This window comes from Tympanuchus pallidicinctus, unplaced genomic scaffold, assembly GCF_026119805.1.
Source record: "Tympanuchus pallidicinctus isolate F22 unplaced genomic scaffold, pur_lepc_1.0 scaffold5, whole genome shotgun sequence".
Taxonomy (NCBI): Eukaryota; Metazoa; Chordata; class Aves; order Galliformes; family Phasianidae; genus Tympanuchus; species Tympanuchus pallidicinctus.
The window spans coordinates 57,926,099-57,951,884 of NW_026294769.1; the positions used below are offsets into that span (position 1 = coordinate 57,926,099).

The 25,786-nt window shown below is 37.8% G+C and overlaps 1 protein-coding gene across 2 annotated transcripts in view; it reads left to right on the top strand.

Annotated features, from left to right (window-relative positions):
• The window catches only part of ZFPM2 (zinc finger protein, FOG family member 2), a 304,584-nt gene extending 299,339 nt beyond the window's left edge, over nt 1-5,245 (top strand). For both annotated transcript variants that reach the window (XM_052703760.1, XM_052703761.1), the window contains one exon: nt 1,772-5,245. In XM_052703760.1, the coding sequence (XP_052559720.1) occupies nt 1,772-4,263 (2,492 nt within the window). In that variant the 3' untranslated portion in view covers nt 4,264-5,245. The remainder of the gene's footprint in view (nt 1-1,771) is intronic.
• Nucleotides 5,246-25,786: the final 20,541 nt, after the last annotated feature.

Genomic DNA, 25,786 nt, shown 5'->3' on the forward strand with positions numbered 1-25,786 from the left:
TAATCAGTGGGTCATCTCATGGAAGTCAGAGTCCCAGATCATGTTTTGGCTTTTGCTTCAGTGGCTTGGAGGAGTTTGGTATCTCTAAAAATAGGACTAGAAGAGTGAAAAACTTCCTAATATAGACAACACAAATAACAACCATTCTTTTAGAGGTCAGATCTTCTTGTTCTTGTAGATTTTAACTTTGAATATCAGGCTATTGCTCTTTTCTGTCTCTCTTGCCTAGCAAATATTTCAGTGTTCAGTGCGCTGTGGAACAATTTCAACATGAGTGAGTGTATGTAGACCAGAGGGTCTTACAGCCTAATAGTTTTTGTTGTGAACAAGTTAATTTCTCCTCATACAGAGAGAAATTCTGAACACTTAGCCATTGTGTGAAACAATGGCTTCAGGTCTTTGGATTTGGTGACACAGGTATAGGTATAGTTCGCAGCAATAACTGATGATGAGTGACCATATCTTCTTGCAATCCTGAGTTAAACATCTGTGTTCTTTGAAAAACATTGGCCTGAGATATGAAATTCCAGTAAAAAGTTTTAGGTATTTATTAGATCAGATTCTATAACTCAGTTCTTCCCTTCCTTTTTAGTCACAAACTAGTCGGTTCAATCAGTCTTTATTTTGGATTGCCTCAATATTTAATTCCTTTTTTACAGTTTATTGCAAATTATACTGCTGCTTCTGCAGAAGAAATGAGGCATTTTTCTTTGAAATATCCTGTAACATAATGATGGGTTTGCTTCAGCTTCTGTAACTGGTCCCACTGTAATGGAAGGTCTGTAGAGATACTTTGCTATGACTGCATTATGTAGTGTGGAAGCTTATGAAGCACTATCTTACTGCAGTGGAGGAGCTAAAGCTTCTTATATCCTCCTGGTGAAAAAACATTTGACAGGAAACAACCACTAAATAAAGTTCTGTGTATCTCCTCTGCTCAGTTAAGTCCTAGGAGCCCAAGATTATTTCAAATTCTGAGTGTATCTCACAGATGTGAGAATCATTGATGCTAGTAGAGAACTGAAGCACTCCAGGTCCGACAGAATGACTTCACACAGATTGAGCCACAACGTTCTTACAGTTTTATATCATTCCACAGCCAAAAACATAGTTTATCTTAACTAAGACATGTGCTTGTGTGTGTACACAGAACAAATATCCATGTTTCATTTTGATTTCATTTGTTCTTTCTGATGAAGATAGCTCTGTATCCTGTTCCCACACCATACCCAATTTGTGCAAACAAAAAGTTGAGCATCAGTGATACTGAAAGTGCTACTTCTACTGTCTGATTTTCAGGCATTCCAAGTTTGAGGACTGTACCTCAACAAATGATATATAATAACCTCAATTTTCCTGACCTTGATGTTTTCTGTGCATTCAGAATATCCAGTGACTGTATATGGGGAATACTGTCTTCTCAGTTAGAACTGTGATTTTGAAGACCTTTTCATTTACAATAAGTCTGACCTATTTGTATCATTTCCCCTGTTCTTTCTTTTCCTTCATCTCTGCTAATTGCACACAGATACTAAGGCTCTCCACAGCAGAGCTGAAGTCTCCTCCGAGAATCTCCTCCATCAGTCTGAGGAAAGAAATTCTGAACTAATTCAAGTATTTTCAGACTGACTAATAAATATGCAAGATTCCTATTAGAAGACAATTAGTTGTTATCACCATGTTTGTACTTTCTGTGCAAGTGATTTTCCTGTATACTTCCTGAAGGGGAAAATGGTCATTTTAACTTATATTTCATTTGTCATTTCTATAGGAGTGAAAATGGAAGAATTTCTCCCTCCTGGTGCTAGTCTGAAATGCACAGTTTGTACTTACACTGCAGACTCAGTGATTAATTTTCATCAGCACCTGTTCTCACATCTTACTCAAGCTGCCTTTAGATGCAGTCACTGCCACTTTGGTTTCCAAACTCAGAGGGAGCTACTGCAGCACCAAGAGTTACATGTCTCTGGCAACAAAATTCAGAGAGAAAGTGACATTGAACACTCTCCAAGTGGAAATGAAGAAGGTTTACAGCCAGCAACAGACCTGTTAAGCAGAAACGATGTTCCCCAGGGCCAAAAGACCATGCAGACTAAAGATGCAAGTTCTGATACAGAACTTGATAAATGTGAAAAAAAGGGTCCACTTTTTCTTCCAAACCAGCGGCCAGAAACACAACCTGCAACAAATAAGCAAAGTTTTTCATACACTAAAATAAAATCTGAACCATCTAGTCCAAGACTTGCCTCATCACCAGTTCAGCCTAATATTGGTCCTTCTTTCCCAATGGGGCCTTTTCTTTCTCAATTTGCTTTTCCCCAGGACATCACTGTGGTTCCTCAGGCTTCAGAGATATTAGCCAAAATGTCTGAACTGGTCCACCGACGGCTGAGGCATGGAAGCAGCAATTATCCTCCAGTAATTTACAGTCCTCTGATGCCAAAAGGGGCTACGTGTTTTGAGTGTAACATAACGTTCAATAATTTGGACAACTACTTGGTACACAAAAAGCATTACTGCAGTAGTCGATGGCAGCAGATGGCAAAGTCACCAGATTTTTCCAGCGTTCCAGAGAAAATGCCAGAAGCTGTAAGTCCCAGTAATGGTCAGAGCTCTATAAGCATCCTGAATACAGCACCTCACGCATCGGATCCAGAGAATCAGCTTCTGCAGACATCGTGCTTAAACTCTTCAAATGTTTTAGATTTGATTGGACCAAACAATAAAGGTCATGACAAAGACTTCACAGCACAAGCTAAGAAGCTATCGACTGCAAGCAATGGCGATGAGAAGATAAATGGTAAACCTTCAGATGTGAAAAATCCCAGTAATCCTTTAGTAGAAGGGGAAAGTGATCCTAATAAGACTACATGTGAAGCATGTAATATTACTTTCAGCAGACACGAAACGTACATGGTCCACAAGCAGTATTACTGTGCGACTCGCCACGATCCCCCACTGAAGAGGTCTGCTTCTAACAAAGTGCCTGCCATGCAGAGAACAATGCGTACACGGAAGCGGAGGAAGATGTATGAGATGTGTCTACCAGAGCAAGAGCAAAGGCCACCACTAGTTCAACAGAGATTTCTAGAAGTGACTAATCTTGGCAATCCTTGTACATCTACTCAAGAGTCAACAGAGAGCCTTGGAGAATGTTACCATCCACGATGCGATATATTTCCAGGAATAGTGTCAAAGCATCTGGAAACATCACTGTCTATTAACAAGTGTGTTCCAGTTTCAAAGGGGGATACCCCCCACTCTACTGTATCTTGCTTGGAGATGGATGTGCCAATAGATCTCAGTAAAAAATGCTTACCCCAGTCAGAGAGGACGTCCACCTCTCCCAAAAGGCTGCTGGACTACCATGAGTGCACAGTATGCAAGATAAGTTTTAACAAGGTAGAGAACTACCTGGCTCACAAGCAGAATTTTTGCCCTGTCACTGCCCATCAGCGTAATGACCTGGGACAGCTTGACAGTAAGGTGTTTCAAAACCCGGAAAGTGAAAGAAACAGCCCAGATGTCAGTTATGAAAGAAGCATAATCAAATGCGAGAAAAATGGAAACTCAAAACAGCCCTCTCCTAATGGAAACTTATTTTCCACACACTTAGCAACACTTCAAGGACTAAAAGTCTTTAGTGAAGCAGCCCAGCTTATTGCTACAAAAGAAGAAAACAAACATTTGTTTCTTCCACAATGCCTTTACCCTGGAGCAATAAAGAAAGCTAAAGGAGCAGATCAGCTTTCTCCATATTATGGAATAAAGCCGAGCGATTATATTTCTGGTTCTCTCATCATACATAATACTGATTTAGATCAAAGCACAAATACAGAAAGTGAATCTCCTAAAGGTCAGGCTCCTTCTAATGGCTGTGCTGTGCAGAAGAAAGAGTCTCTTCCACTGTTGCCAAAAAACAGAGGCATGGTAATAGTTAATGGGGGACTGAAACAGGAGGAAAGACCTGCAGCAAACCCACAACAGGAGAACATTTCCCAGAATCCCTCTCACGAAGATGGGCACAAGTCTCCTTCTTGGATCTCTGAGAATCCCTTAACTGCAAATGAAAATGTCTCTCCAGCAGTTCCTACAGCAGAAGAACAGTTATCTAGTATAGCTAAAGGAGTGAATGGGTCTAGCCAGGCCCCAAGCAGTGGAAAGTATTGCCGACTGTGTGACATCCAGTTCAACAATCTTTCAAACTTTATAACTCATAAGAAGTTTTATTGCTCGTCACATGCAGCAGAACATGTCAAATGAAACAACTGGTCACCTCTGGTACCTGTGTTTAGCATATTGTTCCATACAGTCTAAAGAAAGCTGTTTGAATTACATCTGGACAATCAGGAGATTTCACTATTGCTGAGTTGAAGACTTAAAGGTGTAATTTCATTACAGTCCATTAGTAAAGTGTATTATTGGTGCCATTTTCAAAAATATTTATTTATTTTACCAGCAGTATTCATAGCTGTAGTTATGTTATTTTTTATTTAAAAACTTTATATTAAAGTCATTTGTAATGTTATTGTATAGTTATCGTGTAGCACATATGGTTTGCACTGTATAGTAGATTTTAAAGAAAATAGTCACAAACAATACAGAAAAGCATTTTAGAAATAGCTTCAAAAGCACTTGTGTATCCTGATTTTTTTTCTTATATGCTGTTGCAGATATATATGTATATGCTAAAATATAACTTGCAAAGAAGTTTCAACTATGCTGTAAAGTTCGCCTTAAAATTTCAATTTTTTGAACAATTGGGCTCAGTTTGCACTTTATATTTTAGCAGATACAGTACCTTAGTCATTAGGCTTTGCATTTGTATGTAGCAGTATGTTTCTGTCCACTTTCTTAATCTGAAACGTACGTTAAATGAAGATGGCAATTCTTTTCTTGTATAGTACTTGTATTTTCTTTCGCTGATGCATCTCTGTCTCAATTTTTAAACCTTTGCTGTTAAATGCAATACTTTATAAAGAATGAACAAAATTACTGGAAGCAGTATTGTAAGTAATGAGGTCATATCAATCAGTTTTATCTTTTGAGAGGCACAGTCTAAAACAAAACCCTAAACTCAATGCTGCAATTATGAATCTAATTCATATATAAGATATATTTAAATATAAGAGTAGCAATACTGCAACTGGTGATCACAAAGATAATGTTCTACTTCTGATAGAAATAATTTCTCAACAAATGTTGTTACTATGCATGTATATGGATGGAATAAAATTCCAGATCATTGGAGATGTTTGGCGGTAATTTATTTAAATTTGTTGTTTTTTTGTTTTATTTGGTTGTTTGGTTGTTTGGCTGTTTTGTTTTTGTTTTTTTTTTTAAGGAGGATTCAGAGCTCACGAACTGCAAATAATCTCTTAGGAAGAAATTAACATTGTTCCATTTTCAATGGAAGTAAAGTGTTCAAAGAGAAAATGAGTACAAAGGATGCTTTCACTTTGAGTGAGTCCTTGTTAACAGGTCACTAACACAACTAAATCTAAGGCAACCTAGTGAACTAAAATTTAAAATGGGAAGGTCTGAAATCAAGAAGGCCGTTCCTTTTATAGGAAATAAGGACAGCGTATTTCCTCAGCACTTGTTCTATATGTCAAAAATGGTGAAACTACCTGTTTCACAATAACTGTGGTACAATCCTTTATGGCTTTGGTAGTCATTAAGGAAAAGAATGAATAACACTTACTTACACTGAACAGCAGTTTTCTCCACTATTTCACTACATACATTACTATCCAATAATCTAAAGTCTGAACAAATTCACAATTAAAACCTTTCATCTGCAGTTGTTTAGTCTTCCATACATTATTTTCATTAAAAAAAATTATAAATATGTTATTGATGCGTTTTTTATCCTATCACTTTGAAAGCAAAACCATAAACTGAATATGTCACATAAACATTTGTAGTTAATTTAGTTCCTGTATGAACCTGAGAAACAGTGCAGAATCAGAATCATAAAAGGATGACATTTCAACTAAGCATCTGGAGTCTGGCATAAGGAGCAGTTATACCACCAGCATTCATCGACCCTGCCCTTGTATACTTTGAAACTGAATTTGTCCTTTTGTATTTACAAGTGTGAGTAAACTGGTACATGTTGATTTTATAATTTTACATGGTACAGTAGCAAAAATATAAAAAACACTATTATTTGCAGCTCTGATGATTAGCTGGGCTTCAAATAGAGAACACAGATGCTTAAAATTGTGCCAGTTCTCATTTTCAACAAAGGTAAGTGTATACAATAATTTCAGTAGGACCAAAATTTCATCCTATATCAAATATTTTGGATAAGTCTTACTAAGGATGAAAGGTTTTACAAACTCAAGCAGAGTAAAATAGACCAATCATTCACAATTACCAATTAAATATCTATCAGAAAATATCATAGCAGTATATCTAAGACCTCACAGTATTTTAGATGGCATGTTTTGACCTTTTTGGTGGCAAACATTATTTTCAAATCTTTACCATACGAAATTGGCTTAAAGAACAAAATGATTACATATAGATACATCTGCATTAAGCTGATTCTAAAAGATTTGTATGTATAGACAAATCTTTTAGATACAGTTGGTCTGAAAGCCACAGGTGGTATAATTTACAATTGCTAAGCTCTAGGATATTTCTACACCATGACAAAGTCAAGGATAGTATCAGGATTGAAGGAAGTACCCAGCTGAAAAGTGGTGCCAAAAGGGAAAAGCATTACCATTAATATTTCTGATCGGAAAATGTTGAGAGTACCTAATTTGTTGCAGAAATAACGTAAAGCCATTCATGCTATATTATATTCCTCCCCCTTTCAAGTCCAATTGCTCTCACAATACAGAGTATACCTGGTTTTTCTCTTCATAACTATTTGGTTGAATGGTCCCATTTTTAAAAGTTCAAACAAGTAGTCTATTCATATGCAGGCATGGTGTTACTGAATTTTGCACACATTTTACACATTTTTCTCACTTCACTGGAGCATCTAACAGGTCCAACACATGCTAAATCCTAAAGTCATATCACACACTCTGAAAGTAAAATCTTACGTTATTTGCCAGACATTAACTGTGAATAACACAGAGCTGATACAAACAAGTCCAGGATTCCTCAAAAACTGTGGTGATAATTTCTTGGTATAGGTACTAAGGGAGCTGACTAGGAAAAGTTCCTTCCTGGGTTCCTTGCTTGTAAACAGAAAGGGTCTCATGAGAGAAGTGGCAATTGGTAGTCACTCTGGTCATGGCAACCATAAAGCAGTCAAGTATAAGATCTTTGATGACAGGAGGAAAATTGCCACGAAAACTTCAGTCCTGGATATGGAGAGACCAGACTTCAGGATGCTCAGGGAACTAGTTAGCAAGGTCCTCTGCAAAATTGCTTTTGAAGGCATGGAGCTACATCAGTGCTGATCACTTCTTTCCTATTTCAGTGATTGTTTACTGAAACAGCATCCTCAAGATAGGGGTCACAGTCCCAAGCTGCCAGAGTTCAAGAAGCATTTGGACAGAGAGCATCATCCAATTGATTCTTGAACTCAGGTACGCTCGGTGCTCAGTGCCATGACCCTTTCCCCATGGAGTCTGTTCCAGTGTCCAACCACTCCCTCAGTGAAGAACATTTTCCTGATACTCAACCTGAATGTAGTAGGCACATCCCAAACACAGTCTGAGAGGATGCATAAGGTGACTGTCCCCTTGTACAATAATGTACCATTTATATATATATATATATAAGAAAAAAAAAAAGGAAAAGAAAAAGATGTATGAACTAAAACTTAAACATCAAAGTCAGAACCATCATCAAGTGAGGTGCAGCAGGGCTAATTTATTTTTCTGTAAGTGGACATAGGCTGTGAACTAGAATCCACTCTAAAAAGTGGGCTGAGGTGGAGCTCTGAAGAGCTGGAAAACGTGGCTTAAAGAACATCATGTGAAGAATACAATGGAAGAACAATGATGTGGGAGCAAAGAAGATAAGGAGAAAGGGAACAATCACTTTGTTAATCTGAAGAGTGTAATATGGGTACTCTGATGGCTGCAGAAGGCAGCAATTATAAGGCACAAGCACTATAAAAATGCAATATATCCTATGAGGCCTGCTGAGAGTGGCAAAAATACTGATGAGACAAAATCTTTGAACAGTCATTCCAAAATGCTGAATATTTCCAGTATAAAGATTCTGGCACTTGATACTTCCTTTTCCTGAAGGTTGACACTGAGGAAGGGAATTACAATCCTCCCAGCTTGCCAGATCGTCTTCAAAGCTGAGGCCCTGGGCTACCAGGAGTTGTCAGAAAAGACATGGCAGACAACAAATGAGTCCAACACTATTGCAAATGTGGAAGATGTCAGATACTCAAACTTCAACTATGTTAGACTATGTCTGATCCTCTCATCTGAAGTCATCTTCACAGGTCATTGACAGTGCTTTGAGTCCAGAACCTTCAGAGACACAGCAAAGTCAATTAGAATGAATTAGAATAATAATTGTGGTGTTTTTAATGGAGTGAACTTAGAGTGTGGGGCAGGAAGGTGGGCAGAAAATCTGCACATCTGCACATTCATGTAATTGAGGCTTCTTCATAATATGAAGGTACATGATTAAATGAATTGTAACTGCAAGCATGGGACAAGAACTTTTGTACTTGGGTGAATAGAAAACCTTAATTCTGATGTTTGCAGCTTCTAAATACATGTTTCTCCTACTCCATCCACACACATATGTATAAAACATATACAGAGAGATCAACAGCTCCAAAAGAGGGCAAGAAGCTATAAAAAGTTAGATCAAGCAGATGAATGAGATGATTAAACAAACTTGTATTGTTCCTCATCTCCTTCAGTTATTCCTCTTTGTTAAGGCTCTTACATCCCTCATTTCTTGAAACTCACTTCTAAGAGCTAGGCACCTTACTTGGAAACTTGGTCTGTTGTCAGGCCTTGATCAAAAGACTTCCTTGTGGGAGGAGCTTCAAGAACGGATGGGATGGACACAGCTGATAACTTTAATGCTCACTTTTTACAAAAAACCTACTATTCATCCACAAAGTACGGCTTGCCGATTCATTGGGCATGGGAGCATTAACTAGCTCCCATGCTATCAGGACAATCCCAACATTTATGCAAGGGCATCTATGGGGATGGAAGGGAATCAGCATTTACTGCTTGTCCCCTCCAACCCATGCTACTCTGAAAAACAGGGTGAAAGTGGTTGAACCAGGAGAGGAAGAGAATAGAGACTTTAAGATTTGCAACATGTGGAGAAAGGATTTGAGGATTTTGTCCTCATGGTGGTTTATAGCATTTTACATTGAGCAGGCATTGGGAAAGAGCTGTTCCAGCAGCAACAGATGCTTATCTTCAGTGTTACAAATCTTGACGTGCAGTATGCTTTTGTGAATTATTTCAGAAATCCCCTTCTTTTCATGAGAAACATCTTTTCTGGAAGGGTAATTTTGATATTAGCTCAAAAGCAAAGATTTGGCAAAGTTTACAGAAGTTTTTAATATATGTGTGTACTATATATGTAGGATCAGAAAAATAAATCCAAATCCTTCATCTCACAGAACTAAATGTTACAACTACATGTGAGATGTTGACAAAATGTCACTTTTATAACTTTACTGTGCTGGATGGTGCCACTGTCCCTTTGTCACTTCACAGAAGAGTGACAGGACCTTGTCACTGTCCCTTTGCCACTTCACAGAAGAGGAAATAGGCTGTGGTCTGTGGGAACTTCCTCCTTAAATAACATTGTGTTTCTTCTTCCCTAAACATCAAAAGATATCATAGATTATATCTGCAGTATGAGATGTGATACTGCCATTCACGATAGAAAAACATCAAATATTCAGCTTGCAGATATCTGTCATATTTCTCTGATATAAAATTGCTGTGCATATTTGCCAGCCACTTATTATATAAAGTGATAATATTCATTTTTGCATTTACTTTAAGATCATGATAAACACAATTAATGCCTATAATCACAAAGTTAAAAAGCATTCATTGTTAGATAACAAAAGTGTCAGCTTTCTTTCCCAAACAAAAAATTCCGAACTTTTCTTATTTCCAGATAAGACTAAATAAAAAAAAAAGTTATAAGTTGTTCAACTTTGTCCAATGACGCTCATAAGCCATTACTGTGGATTCAGGAAAATCCCATTGTGAATTCATGGCCAGTGTGGAGATGCACAGTTCAAGTACCTTCTTTTGATGTTCAGAAGCAGAAGAATGAGAGATACGATGCAGGTTCAGATAAAACCAAATGACTTGTTTCATTATAGTAAACAGTTTGATGCAAAATGCAGCATTCTGAAAACATGCATTAGCCTGCTATCTGATGTTCTTTTAGAAATTGAGATGAGGTAAAGTTAATACTCTGCTGAGTACCAAAACCTCTTCTCTGTGGAGTATTACCACTGCCGTGAACAAATCACTCATAAAAATGCAGGTCAGGCATTTGGAGCCCACATCTAATACTAACAAAAGTCCCATTGAAATGAATTATGGAATTGCTCACTCCAGTTGCAATGTCTAGGTGTAGATAAAAGGGAATATGTCTCTGTGACCTTTATACAGGTTCCCCTGCATTTATACACTACGCAATACAGCTTCTGCTGAATGTGATACCAGCAGCTGCAGAGTAGCGGTCATTAGTTCCTCAAAATTACAGGGGAAACATTGAGAGATGGAGACATGTCCAAGAAGTCTTTGTATGGCTGACACAATGTCTCCCAGGATGAAAACTCCATTGCCCTTCTGTGAAGCATCTCTGAAGTTGCTTCATGTTTTAAGACAGTGCAATTTAGAGCCAGTGTTTATAGCTTTAGTAGGTTCTGTCATATTCTGTCTCCCAGTAAGCTATAAAGCCCATTTTCACTTTCCCACTTCCAGTGTTATTAACACCACTTTTTTTCTACTGCTGTTTCTTTTCACTTTCCCCTTTTTCACTTTCCCTCTTCACCCTGTTCTCCTGCTTATCTTCAGTCAAGCCTGCTACTCCACTGCACACTCAAGAAAGCAAAGAGAAAGGTAACAATTTCCCAGAACAACATCAGAAAAGTAAAAGCCAGATTCACTACCAGATGCTACCCTGATCACTGCAGGCACAGATCATAAGGTTGCTTCCAATCTCACTTGAATTTAATTCCTATAGTGACTGCAACAAACAAATCCCATTTTGTATATATGTAAATTTACTCTGAAGCAGTTATTTGGGAGATGTGGTCATTTATAGGAATGCATCAAAACCAAGACTGATAAAACCAGCAAAAAAATCATCAGGAATATAGACTTCAATTTTGTTTTTGAATAATTTATTTGCAACTTTTTGAAAGGCCAATTACTTAAAAAATTGATTTCATTAAAGAAGTTGGAATTTCCATGCAGACAGAGTCCCCTACCAAGAGAATTACCCCATTGAGTTGTAAGAGCATGACCGGTGTTTGCTCTATGTAGGATTTTAATATTTTCCCTTGCTGCTGTTCGTGGTGGCACAGGATCATCCACAGCAAAGCGACATTACGTGACACTAGTACTGACATATGTGACAGCACTTTTCATGGTGCATCTTAAAAATTCTCAGTTTGGGAACCAGTATACATCTACAGACATTTATCTCAGTGTCCACTCAGGCCTGTTTGCATAGTTCATTATGCTCCCTCTGTCTAATGGACTCTTAGATAAGCAGAGAGCAGGCACACAAAAGTGACATCTCCCATTACTACATCACCACAGTCTGCAACTTCCAACGCATTAAATCCCCCTCAGACAATCTAAGATGTGCCTCTTCTTATGTTGTCTGAGGGCAACTGCTCCTCGTTCTCAGCAATGGTATCTTTGGCAGATTTGAATGTCACTGCTGATTCAGCTGCAGCAATACAGAAAAGGCTTCCTCACATTTCAGGAACATTGCCCTGCCAGTTTGAAGGGCAGATGAACCACTTTTCATAGATGCATCATTTTGTCCCTCTCAAAAACTTAAAAAATGTGCCCTATGAATGTATGGAGCCGCTACATACTCTAAGACATAACAAGGGTTCGTAAGACCCTTTGAGTGTCTCCTCACAAAATGAGCTCATTCAGGAAATTTAAGGTCAGATTCAGTGTGTCAGCATCACTACACAATGTACTCTGCAGATGTCAATACCTGGTTTTAGGGAGAATGATCACTAACACACTGGTGAAATCTTACTGGTTCAGCCATGAGCAGTACAGATCCTGAGAAGCAGATATACTTAAATGAAAAACATTCTTCTTCAACCATTAAGTATTATATGAATGCAAATTTTCAATATTTAGTGGTGATGAATGTTTTCTTCCTAGGCAAATAGTTGAGTTTAAACATGAAGCATATAAGTTCTATATCTCTGACGAACAACATTTATTTCAGTGCAAAATGTTTAAAGATAATCATTAAAAACCAACACACCAACTTCAAACTTCTTCTGTATTCTGTGTAACAATTTTCAGAAGGTTGAAATATTTTCAATATAAAAATCACAAGTATGCCATACCACCGTGCTGTTCCAGATACCTGTTCAGCCTTTTGAATAACAAGAGGTCAATTTAATCAAGCCATCGTGGCAGACAAATGTAATGATATACCTGCACTGCAAGCGTCTATTGTGTTTGGCAGGTGATTGTGTAGTGGTCAGGCAAAGAGCAGCTTTGCATGGAGTAGGATATATACTTTATTGTTGGGTTCAGGGAAAGGATTACATTTGAATTGCTGGCATGTGATTGCTTAAGAAAAAGCAATAATGCTCTTGTAGAGGTGAAATGAAAGGCCTTACTTACCAAGATTGACTATTTCTCAATAGCTCATCCCCTAAACTTTTCCTAACAACAATCTGAATACCAGCTGGAATCTTGATCAGGGATAAATGAGTTGTGAAGAAAACAGAGACGACTGCCTGGAATTTGAAAGCGAATTTCAATTTAGCAGTGTTCCTGTTTTTGCTGTTGTTGGCAGACCCCTATATGTTTTACAATGGAACATAAAGTTTATGTGCAACACTAATGTTTGATATGAACATTTTCTAGACCTGATCTGCAGACTCCATTTTCTAACTTCCTTCTGAAGAAGAGAAGCTGCTCTCACACTGGTGATCAAGCTCAAGAGATACTTGTGAAAGTATCTTAAACAACATACAGGTATCTAGCTTTGAATGGTATTTGTTTGCCTTGTATTGAATCATAGAAACATCTAGGTTCAAAAAAACCTCCAAAATCACCAAGTCCAACCATCAACCTGATCTACCGAGTCCCATCACTAACCCATGTCCCTTACAGCTCCATCCACTCATGTCTTAAATAACCTTTGGCTCCACAAAGGATCACCTAAAAATGAAATCCTATTTCTTAAATCATGTCCAAATGCTTCTTGAAGTCTGGAAGCTTGGGGTCACTGTCCTGTGCAGCCTGTTTCTTTGTCCAACCACCCTCTGGTTTTTTATCCTGCTCTATTTTTTTTTTTTTAACCTCTTCTTCAGTTTTAGGACACACCTTTCAGAAGAAGCTGGAGGAATTATGGGAAAATACTTTGGGAAACAAAAATATCCTTTTTGGGTACTCCTTGTATACTGGCATTACCTCCTCTTTAAAGCTTCAGTCAGATCATTCATAAAACACTTAAAGAGTGAAAGAAATTCACAGAACTAAGTTTGAGCAATTTTATTTCAGAAGGTGAATCAAGAACAGAGAGAAATGAAGGCAAAATTAGTTGAACATGTATTTTAAAGAATACCCCAAGTTCTGCATGATGATTTCCATTACCATAGTGGTTTTAAAGATATTCTGTATGCATTTAAAATACGGTTTAATAATAATAACTATAACTGGATATAACACCTATAACTTCCAAGTAATTGGGTGCTGCATTTACTTATCCACATGTGAAACACATAGCATAGGAACTGTTTAATCTAAACTGTTCCGTCCATGCATTTTAGATCTGTAAGTCTCATTTCTTAGGTAATGCGTAACAGAAGATACAAAATACTATGTTTGTATCACGAAAATCTCATAAACACCTGGAAAAAAACTTGGGATCTCTCTATGTGGTAAAGCATAGTGTGTTGTAATCTACCTAGGGAAATCTGTGCCAAGGCAAGTCACAGTACATTGGTATACATTATATTTTCAAGTACAGAAATCATTCTAGGATTTTGGCCCTGTATTTCTCAAAACTGATTTCAGTTCATAGTTTTAATGATCAGCAATTGCCTCAGTTTCCCCTTGCAAAGAAGCACTTTATGTTACTTATACAGTGTAAAAAAATGATGAGGAGTGTGGCTGCATCTTCTGTCATTCTTTCTACCAGGGTACATAGGATATGCTTGCCTAGACTGCCTGTCTTCACTAGAGTTTCAGTACAACCACAAAATAATTTTTACTTTCTACAGTCCCTTTTCTCATCTGGAGATTGCCCCCATCAGCCATTAAAAACTGCCACTGGAATCTGAGCTCTTCTCAGAGCACTGTTTAGACCTTTTCTTGGAAATATATGAGGAGTCCATGACTATTTCTCAGCTCTGGTAATTTCAGGGAGATTTGGAATGCAAATAAAAATGTAAATTATTCCTATAATGTGTCATAGCATAGACCATACTGATTAGCTTTTTTCCCTGTCATATCCAAAGTGACAGCAAAATTGGTTCAGTTACAGGCAAATACTTCTAATCAGAGTATGTCATGTGGGAAGGGAGGGGTTAATCTTTGTTCTTTACGAATTGTCATGAAGATATTTTATTTTGAAAGTAAATGACAAAAAAGCCCACGTTGTATATTGTGAGTTTGATCAGAAGGCCTATCAATCAGGTAATTCAGCTTCCAGTTAAGAGACAAACTAATACTGATAAATTCACATTTTCCCCCTCATTCTTTAATCTGACTTTTATCTTCTGTGAATGACATTGGACATATATAGTTATCCAAAATGAATATTTTGTTTATGTATATGGATTCTTCAGATTGCCCGCATTAATGACTCTTAACCTTTAAACTGATTTATAAACATGTAAGAATAAAATGTCAGCATTCATTTGTCATCTTGCAGTAAACTGTCAGCATTCGTTTCTCAGCTAAAATAGAAGATCTGTCTAAGAATTTACATTAGGCTTTGTAATCAAACTAGATTAACACCAGTGCAGCTCAGCATGAAAACTTGATATCGAGTATAGACGCTCCATTAATACCTTAATATACATTCCAGGCTACATCTCACCATGATCTAGTATATTCAGTGGAACTTGTTGCTGAAAAAATGACTGGCTCATGTAATCTCTTCGTCTAACACATCAGCATAATGCTACACAGGTCTATAAAAGGAAAGGGACAAAGTTTTAAAGGGTAAATGCTGGACATTGGCAAGCAATGGTGTATACTCACAAGGAGAGAAAACTGAAATGAATGGATCTTGGCTTGAAAGCTCACGCTCCACTTCTGTTGACCAAAGCATGAGAGAGAAAAAAAATATATTTGTTCCTAATTCAAATGGGAGATTTCCCAGGGAGTTTTGTGGTACCATCCTTTCAGCTGGCAGTTAGATTTCTGCAAATGTTTTGATAATCACTTAAGCTGAGTTACTGCTCTTTTGATTGATTCTGTATTATATTTTGCTGGAACTGCAAAGCAATACTGAAACACCAGAAGTCCTCTCTTGTATTAAGAGAAATGAAAATGTTACCAAAGTGTGACAAAGTCTGTGTGGGATTACTGTTCTGACTTTCTTGTATGCAAAGACAGGATCAAAATCAGTGAGGAGATGATGTGGTTTTCAGTGCTGAAACTCTTCTTTCTGAACAAAACAGAGGAAATCACGTCAGAGGAAGCAGCACTGAGCAGAAATGGGTGTGATAAGACTGGTAACGGTTGTGGTAACCAGGAGTTCCTGAAGGTACAGAGCCATGCTTTCCAGTGTGCTGTTTCCTTGCAGTCTGAGCACAGTCATCCTCTCTAAGGAAACTAGGCTGCAGTGTGGAAGAATTCCAAACACAGATGCTGAAAGAGGACTGTGCATCCCCTGCCTGAATTGAGACTTGGCCAGGGTAGGAAGCAGTTACGCCCCAGCACCTTCTCTGCCCTCTGCAGATCCTTCACAGACGCTGCTTGCCAGGTTCGGGGGGCTGTGGCAGCTGCAGGCTTCTGCAGGGCTCAGCAAGGACTCATGGGCTACACATTATCACTGCACTGAAAAGATGGGAAAACTGTCTCTGTGCAAGGATAGGAGGAGAATGTGTTCCTACAAATGTGTTAATGCTGTGTTGAAGCCTTGCCTTTAAATTTAAACATTCAACAGCTACAAATGCAGGGAAGTCTGTGTGAGGAAAGCCTGTCTATTTAACAGCTTTTGTTTAAAGCTATTCAGAGCATTGTAAATACGTTTCAGAATGTCTTTTATTATTTATGATGTTTTCTGTGTATACGTGGTGTTTGCTTACTCAGAAACAGTATAGAAGTCTCTCTTTGAAGAAGATGGGGAGTCATTAGCATTTATTTATCAGTGTTTTACATACCACCATTCCTGATTTTTAACTGTGTAATACTTTCTGGAAAGTCATAAAAATGCCTGGTGTATAATGGAACAGAGAGTTAAGTTGCGTTGCAGGAAAGCTGGTCTGGAAAACAAAGTATAATATTATCTCAGTTCCCCTACTGTGTAGCATAAATATTTCCAAGTATTTAGTCTCAAGCCAAAAGAAATATACTTGGGATGCTCTAAATACTGTTTTCAAAATTGGTCAGGAGGTTTGAGGCCTCACTGTTTTCCTGCTCCTTCCAGGCCCAACGGTCTCCCTGCTGCCTTCACTGAGGTGTCTCAGCTTCTGTCCCAGAGCAGTTCCCCACAGACCCAAACAGCTCTGTTGCTGCATGTCAGAAACAATCTTGCCTCTCGTGGCCAATTCTTCTGCACATGCAGTTTTGTCTGTCCTTCCACCAAATGCAGAGCAGAACAAAACTTTTGGATGTTAATTTGTGGAATTATAACACTTTTCTCAGTCAGTAACCCAGAAAAAAATCAATATAACATTGGAGAAGGAGCAAGCTCTGTATCTAATACATATTAATAATATCCATGCTAATTTGTCCAAATACCTGGTATGGTCCTGCTTCAGCAACCTCTGCTTAAAAAGGGTAATATTTTGTATGATTTTTGTATGCCCAATGTCATGTTTCATGTTTGCTCTGAAGAAGGAACTTCTGATCCTGGACTTCCCTCTTCTGGCAGTTTGGTGTATTCTTCAGCCTTGACTTCTATGGCTCAGATGCCATGTGACTTGGGTGGTCAAACATAACTGAGCAGGATAACCTAAACGATGAATATTGAATGCTCAATACAAACACATGAAGTGGAAAAAAGAAAACATACTTCAAATTTGGTGAAAAAATTAAAATAATATCAAGTAACATAATATTTTTTCCACGCAGAGATATTCATCATCATCCATTATTGATTCCATACTGATAAATTAAAGTCCAGGATATATTTGCTATATTCACAGATCACTGTAATAGAGGAAAAGTATTTTTTACAATTAGCTGAATCCTACTCACTCCTAATGTAGCTCTCCTGACCATGGGCAGATTAGTGTGAAATTTAATTTGTGCTAATCTGCCCAAGACCAGAGAAGCACAAAATATATTTTATGCAGTGTTTACCCATTTTTACCACATATAGATAAACGCATGAGTGACAAATCATTCAGTTTCAGGTTTATTGGAGTGAATATCTATAGTACCGTTAGGCTTGGGTTTCATTATTTCTTTTTTGTTCTTGTAAAAGAACAAGTACAGACTTGTGTTTTTAAGCAAATATGTAAGCATATATCTGCAGTTTTTTAAAATAGGCTTAGAAATATCAGCTTACATCTACGGAGTAGCTGTGACTTTTCTGCTACTTTCACAAGGATTACGTAGAAAGAAAATTCCTTTACCTCTTTGTAAAGCATTGACACTACTTAAGAAAACTTATCTAAGTAGGTCTCTTTGGAAGATGGACATGAAAGACTGCAGATTTTGCGACTGAAACCAAGAGTGCATTTGCTGCATGGATGTCTGAAAAGAGCTGTTCCTCATTTCAGGAGTGTTGCTGGATTTGTGGGTTTTTCCTGCAGGAATTGGCACTGGATTGCTTTAGCACGATAAAGCCAGATGTGCAGAGTGAGCCTGCTCAAGCAACAGCAGTGCTTCAAAAATGTTATTACTGTCCAGAAATTGCAAAGTTCCCTCTGCAATTCTCACATCTCGGAAGCACTGTTGCAAAACCATGGGATGCATGCTAAAATTCAACATGGTTTCACAGATATTTACAAATGATATTTGGGAACATGTTTATTGTAAAAGTGAGGGCTATCTAGTAGCTTCCAGGGGTTGTTTGTAGCAGATTTTTCAGTTGTTTTTTTTTTTTTTTTTTTTAATTTCTAAATTCTCTTCTTATAATTTATGTTTATAACCAAAATGAAATTGAGTGTCTTTCCATTAATGCCCTGGCAGGGTTCACTCTGTCTTTTGTGTTTTGCTTTCCTTGGACGATTCTGTTTCTGATTTACTTAACTCCAAACAAGGCAAGTGTTGTAAGCTTTGTGAGCAGTGGCAGGGAGGCTAAGGGTGGATAAGCAGGTGCCTCGTATTTCTGTGGTTTTGGACATATTTCTTCAGTGCTAGATCCAAATTGAATGACCAATATATTATGAGAATTCACCCATTGTGTGATTGCAATCTGCCCGGGACTTGCTTGAGAAAGGCTGCACTGCAACATCCCACATGGACCAGCTTTACTTTGCATAAGCGATCCAATTCAATCAATGTGTGCTTCCCAATAGATGGGAAGAAAAATCCTTATTTTGTGCAAGTGGATAAAAGCAAAGGCAAAACATCTTCATAATTCATAACCAGTTTCACTGCTGGGCTGTGACTTGAGGATACAGTTTTGAAAGGATAAGAGCAGTTTGCATTCAGTTTGTAAAAAAAAGGCAGATTTTGATGGGAGTTTATTCAGCAAATGTCCTTTCCTGGTATTTGCTGCCCTGCTTTGATGACTCCCAGTGTCCACATTTGCCTGTTAATCATGCATAGCCAGTAGTCAGGTGGCAATGTCATGGTTTGGCAGACCTCCTGATCCTGTTTGCTTTTTGTAACCAAACATAAACAAGTTCACTTTGAAAACCTTTGCTGCTGTGGCTCAGCAGCTGATTTACAAAATTTGAAGGCTGAAGTGGTAATATGTCACAAGGTCAAATTAGAAAGCAGTACGTCATGTAAAACATTAATATGGTTCAAAGAAAAGACTGGTACATTTTATTGTAGAACAGAACCCTCATAATTAATTAGTCATTATTATATTTTATTTATTGTTCACATAAATCCATAGAGGCAATGTGTTTTTACAACAGGTCTACCTCTTACTGTGTTAGCCAGCTGAGTCTGCTTGTGAACCTCTCCAAATCAAATATCAATTTGAATTTCAAGCATGCGGAGAGGAAACAATTTTCTTCTCAAACTCAACCTATTTTATGGCCAACAGACTTCTGGCTTGATATAGAGCTTGATGTGCCTCTGTTTTCCCTGCTGAGGTCCCTGGAACCTGCTGGTTTATGGCCTAAGTTTTCTCTCCCTGGGGATGCAACTCTTCTGAGGTTATGATTTAGTTGGAAACTTCTGTGCTTTTCCTAGTGAAGAATTTCCCCCATTAAGTGAGACACAGGGTCAGTCCACACTCCTAGCTTAGAGAAGACAGCATAATGATTGGAAAAACTGTAAAAACAGACATTATAAAACCACCTTTTGCCATAGGGTCTTCCTAACTCAGATCTTGCTTAACCTGTGGATTTTTGCATGCCAGACTGCTCTCTCAATGCTTTCCAAGATCTTATAACCCCATCTTGTTCAGATACTCTTGGAAAAATCTAGTGTGCCAGGAGCCAAGAAAGTCTTTTGGAGTAAAATGCTCTGCATTATTTGCCCAGTGTGTTCAGAAGGACACATTTCCTTCTCTTTGGGATATATTTTCTGGCACTGCTGCTATTGATCAAGATTCATGTAACAGAACATCAGTGGTATAATCACACAATCAAAAAATGCTATTCCTGTTATTATAAGCAACTCCTAGTCTACCACACCAAGTTCTGACATTACAGAAAAAATCCAAGCGACTGCCTCTGCTTAACTTGGTTACTAATACACAGCATTACTTTTACTCCAGCTCTTTCAGCAATGCTTTTGACAATGCGAGAGATTCAAATACATCTTTTGTAACATGGGAGGAAAGGGCAGTGCACATTGAAGTGAAAAAGTAAGTTTCTAAACCTTTATGCATGGAACTGCAGAAAGGAAGAACGAAAGAAGAATGTAAATATGATTTTCTAATGGATCTGTTGACACTGCTATATTGTTTGAAGTTTAGCAACAGTTGAACCACAGTAGTCTGGGTACTCTTTTCTGTCTCACAAGAGTAGATCAGAAATGCAAACTAGACTGAAATCCTTCTCTCTGAATTGTCAGACAGTTTGCACATTTTTGTCATATTTTTTCAAGATAGAAGGATGGATTGACGAAATCTCTTGGTGAAAAGAACCTTGATTGTGTTTTAAGATTGCCATATTCTTCATCTTTCAAAACTATTTTAACCCCTTCCCCAAGTTAATTCAAGAATTGGGCCTAAAATTGTTTATAATAACTCCGAGTGTAAAATTTGAGATTAGAATTCAAATCAATCACTTTCTTACACAGAAAACATGATACTTACTTGCGCCTACACATTGCAGACCCACACTTCCATGTGAAGCCAGCACTATAGATTACAGATCATTATCTGCGCCTTTTTACAAGGTCATCCATTCCTTTATTCTTGCCTTACAAGTTTTTCTGCTCTTGTCATTTAAAATGGTATCATGTCTATCGATCATCATCTTCACGTCTTCACTTTTCAGCTTAGTGCTGTCTCAAATTGAAGCTTTGAAAATTCTTATCCTGTGCAGGCATTGTAACTGGAATCACACCTCACCTATTACTACTGCTGTAATATCTTCCACATGATTACTGTAAGTACAGTACATTTGATGGAATCTGTAAAGGAAAATACAGGCTCTGCAGTTAATAGTGATTTTTCTGCTGCCATTGGAAAGCACTTCTATCTTCCCCAGAACTACTGCCATCAAAGGAATCAAAACATCTCAAAAATAGAATAGCTATGTACATACAAACTAAAGTAGGTCCACCATCTGTTTCTACCCATTACACTTGCCCATTTAAGCATAAAATTTATGTATTTTCTACTGAAATACACTGATACATTTGAAAGATGGGTTTTAATGAGGAAACCATGAAAATATTGGGGTTTCAAAGAGCAGTAACAGTAAAATTATACTGTTGATGTTGAAGATATTTTGATTAACTCTATGTGTTACATGGACTTGAGTAAAAGTAAAACCAAAATCCCTGACCTTCATTTAATGGTAGTAGAGTTAAAGCCAAATGAAAGCTTAGTTCAGTATAACAGCTCTATGAGTATTAAAAAGAGATGGTCATTCATATTATCCATTTTAGTGTACATTTACTGTACTGTTCTGTCAAGGCTGAGCTCAGGCCCGAATGGAAAAGCTTGAAAGTTTAAGGTGCAACTAAACATTAACACATCAGTAATGCAGAAACCCTGACAGTTGAGGATACAGACTGAAAAGATTAATTGCATTTTAAATCTCTAGAGAAATATTAATCATAGAGTATCGATATTCAAATTGTTCCAAATATGTTTTTTACTTTACTTGGTGCTGAAGACTCTCAAGAACATTATAAACAGTGTGAAGAACTATTTATATATTTGCATTTATATATATATTTAATAATGTCAATTTTTGTCCTTCCTTGCATTGTTTTTTTCTATAGAATGATACATTTTGAGTTGATCTGTGGATACTGCATAATCAAAATTATTTGTGTAATAGGTATAAAAACCACATCCAGTATTAAGCACAGTCACAGGTTGTTGATTTTGCTTCTAAACTAAGCAGAACCAATTTCAAATCTGTTCAGCTACCAGCATGTTTTTGGCCATTTTAGCTTGTGCTTACTGGCTTTCTCACAGACAAACCTGAGTATAATTGGTACTGATTGTATTTACTCAGCAAGTAGAATGCTTGGGCTCCTGCAAAGTCCTAAAATAATAAGACAAAGGAATCCAAATAAAAATGTTTATGGAAGTCTTTTGAGATGGAGATTTAAAACTTTATATTTCTGTTGCAAAAGAACGGGGGGAAAGTGTTGTGTATTTGTTTTGAGGGCTTTCCTTCCTCCACCGAAATAAAACTAACATAACCTGAATTTAATATTCAAATCCTTAATAATGACAATACATATATCTTTCTTAAATCATAGAAAAATAAGGCAGCTGAGCCTCATATTAACAGCATGATACATAGATCTGTGAAAGTTCTGTCTGATCCTGTATGGTAATATCTCTAGGTGGCTGCATATTTAATAACTGTATTCTTTACAAATCAGCTCTGTAATGACACGTCTCCTTGGTCTGTTGCAGTAAATGCTTTTTTGTCCTCAAGAAACTCTGTACAAATGGTTTCCATCCTATTACCAAAAATGAGCTGATCCTGGCTGGGAGATGTTTTCTTAACTCCAGGTATCTATCAAGTCATACATTTTTCTCCTTTCTTGCTGACAATGTTAATACCTCTTGCCTCAGAAGTTGAACTGATCATAGACAAAATGTTTTTGTTTTTCTTTTTAACTGACTGAATAATTTAATAGAGTTATATATCTATGTACAACCACAAATTAAACTAAAAATACTAAGGAGATGTTAATAAATTATATAGAACCCAAGCACATGTTAATACTCAAGGTTTAGAAGTTCATAAATTATCCTCACAGTAAAAATACGTTTTCATGGAATTTTCTGTATTTTGTACATCTTACATTAGCAAGACAAGCACTAGACACAGTCCCAGATCATCGGGGTTGAATGTAGGTAAAGGATCAGCTTTCTTGGCTGCAAGGAGCTCACTGGTATTAGCTTGTTCCCTGGCACACCGAGATCTTTCTTTGTCAAGCTGATTTCTTGCTGGGTGGCCCCGAGAATGCGCATGGAGTCATTCCTCTCAAGGAGAAGGACTTTGCACTTCCCTTTGTGGAAATTCATGAAGTTCCTTTTGGTTCATTTCCCCTCCTTCTTCAGGTCCCTCTGAATGGCAGCACAGACATTCAATCTGTCAACCACTTCTAGTTTTGTAGCATTTGCAAACTTAATGAAGGTGCATGCTGTTCCACCAGCCAAGTCATTGATGAAGATGACAGACAGTATTGACTCCAGTACTGATTCCTGAGGCCAGTCAGCTGGGCTTCATGCTGCTGATCGACCTCTAGCAGTTTGGCTGACTTTCAGCCCACTTCTCTGCCCATTTACCTATTTTACCTATCCTGTACATATCATGTACATACGAGAATGTCAAAGGAACCTTGTCAAAAGCCTTGCTAAAATCAAGTCGAACACTATCAACCCCTTTTCCTTCATCCACTGAGGCAGTCACTTCACTGTAGAAAGCTTTCAGATTGTTCAGCAGGATTTCCCCTTTGTGACACTTTGGTGAAGAATCCCAGATACCTTATCCTCCATATGCTTGGAAATTGTCCAGGATACTTCGCTGGATCACTTATCCAGAGTTCAAGTTGAAGCTGAAGTTTTCTTGATCCCCCCTCTCAGTTTTCTTGAAGATAGGAATTAAATTTTCTTTCTCTTAGTGCTAAGGAGCCTCCCTCTCACCACAGTCTTTCAGGGATAATCCAGAGTGGCATACCAATGATGCAAACATATAGAAAAAACCAAGATCACTTTGACAGGTGCACAAACAATTCTTTGTTCAGGGCTCTGACACTAGCAGGCTGCAGGGCTTAGACTCAAATATGAAAATTCACCTGCAGTGGCTCATCATATCAAGTAAAATGTCAGCATGGATAGAGCAAGGCTATATAGCAAGCATAGACTACAATGGCCAAATTTATGCGTAGTCACACCCTGACAAATAGATTTTTCTTTTATGAAGGCACAGTTCTCCACATTTACTTTTTTTTTGTTTCCTGGAAATTAGGGGAGGCATCCTATCTATTGCACACACTCCAAAAAATATTATTTCAGAAACTCTGGAACAGCTCAGTCCTGAATTTGATGAGCAACTTGGGCATGAGTTATTAATGAAGTTGGCATAAAGTAGATACGAGGTCAATAGGATACACATAGTAATTAAAATGCAAAGTTTGTATTGTTTTTAAGCAGTACTACTGGGACACAAAATGCTGGTGGTGAATGCAGTTTTAGAAACAACCCAATAACATCTATAAAAAAGCAGATAAAAGGATTTGGGTCCATTACAGATGAAGAGGAAAACCTTGGGGAAAAAAAAGTGTTGAATTTTTTTTGGATTTAATGTTGTTATTTCTTTTTATAGCAGTTTTTCTTGAAAAAAATAATTGATCATATTGGTAGCTGATCAAAACTGAAATAAATGTTTACAATCATTTTCAATATGCAAGTGTTTATGTTCTGTGTATCTAATCTGCATGATATCAAAGTCTGTGGCTATGATAATCCCCTTTCTTTCTACAGTGATAGTCAGATCTTTCTACCATAGCATATCATGAAGACTAATCATCCCCTATTACTCATTTCAATCATTTATCATTTGTTAGCCTTTCCATTGAGTGTATAAATGTTCATTTTAGATTTTCCCATTTTAGCGCACAGAATATTTTAAACAAAATCAGATGAGCCTTTTCCAAATTAAAATTTTTCTGAATTGCAAATTCCACTATGGCAAGGGCAAGAAAGAGCTTTCAGTGTGTCTTCAAGGATATCCTCAGCATTACTGCGTATTTGCATGACTATGCACAACATTTACCTCAAATCTCTTTGCAAACCAAATGTAGATATTAATGCTGAATTAATAAGAAAGATGTTTAATATTGTGAAGAAAAGCAGCTTGCGTTCTGGTGACAGCACATATCTTCTTTCAATCTGATCATTGGTGTCTTTTCCAGTAACAGCCTCCAATGTATGGAAGTTCTTAAGTCCTGCGCCAAGATGATGAATTCCCTGGCAGCCCTGAAACTAGGGAGAAGAGGTCTAATGCCCCCATAGGATGTAGCAAATGTGTCCATCTTTCTTATCTGGTGTGTTCCTGGGAAACCACAACTTCCAGATACTCCATGCTATGAACTGGAAACAGACTCTCTGTTTAACCCTGAAGAAATAAGGCAGCGTGTGAAAGAGATTATACAGATCCACCAAGTTCTAAGAAAAGGAAGTTCTCTGGAAGACAAAAAGAAGGAAGAGAAAAGGGCTTCCAAGCAGCATCTGATTATAAGGCAATGAGGCACTTCTGCATCACTAACATCAGAGTTAAATGAGAAAATACTACAGGCTGTGCTATGGTTTCTGGCAAAATCATTACAATTCCCATCATTTCCTACACAAATCACTCACAGGGGAGGGCTCCTTTAAACACTTAACAGCAACCCAGCTTGTGCTCAGTGCACAGTGGTTGCTGTTGCTAAGGCTCTATCTGCACAGCAGAGTGCAGAGTGAACTCACACGCTGTGGCACGCAGAGCCCTCATGCTGTGTGGCTGCCAGTGCCTCTGCAGCATGTGAGTGCAATGGCAGCCAGAGGCTCTTGGCTGGTGCGTGGATTCCCATGCACTGCTGCAGCTGCTGCACCTGTCTGCATGGTAGAGAAGATTAAGAAAAACAAAGGATGGTCTTCT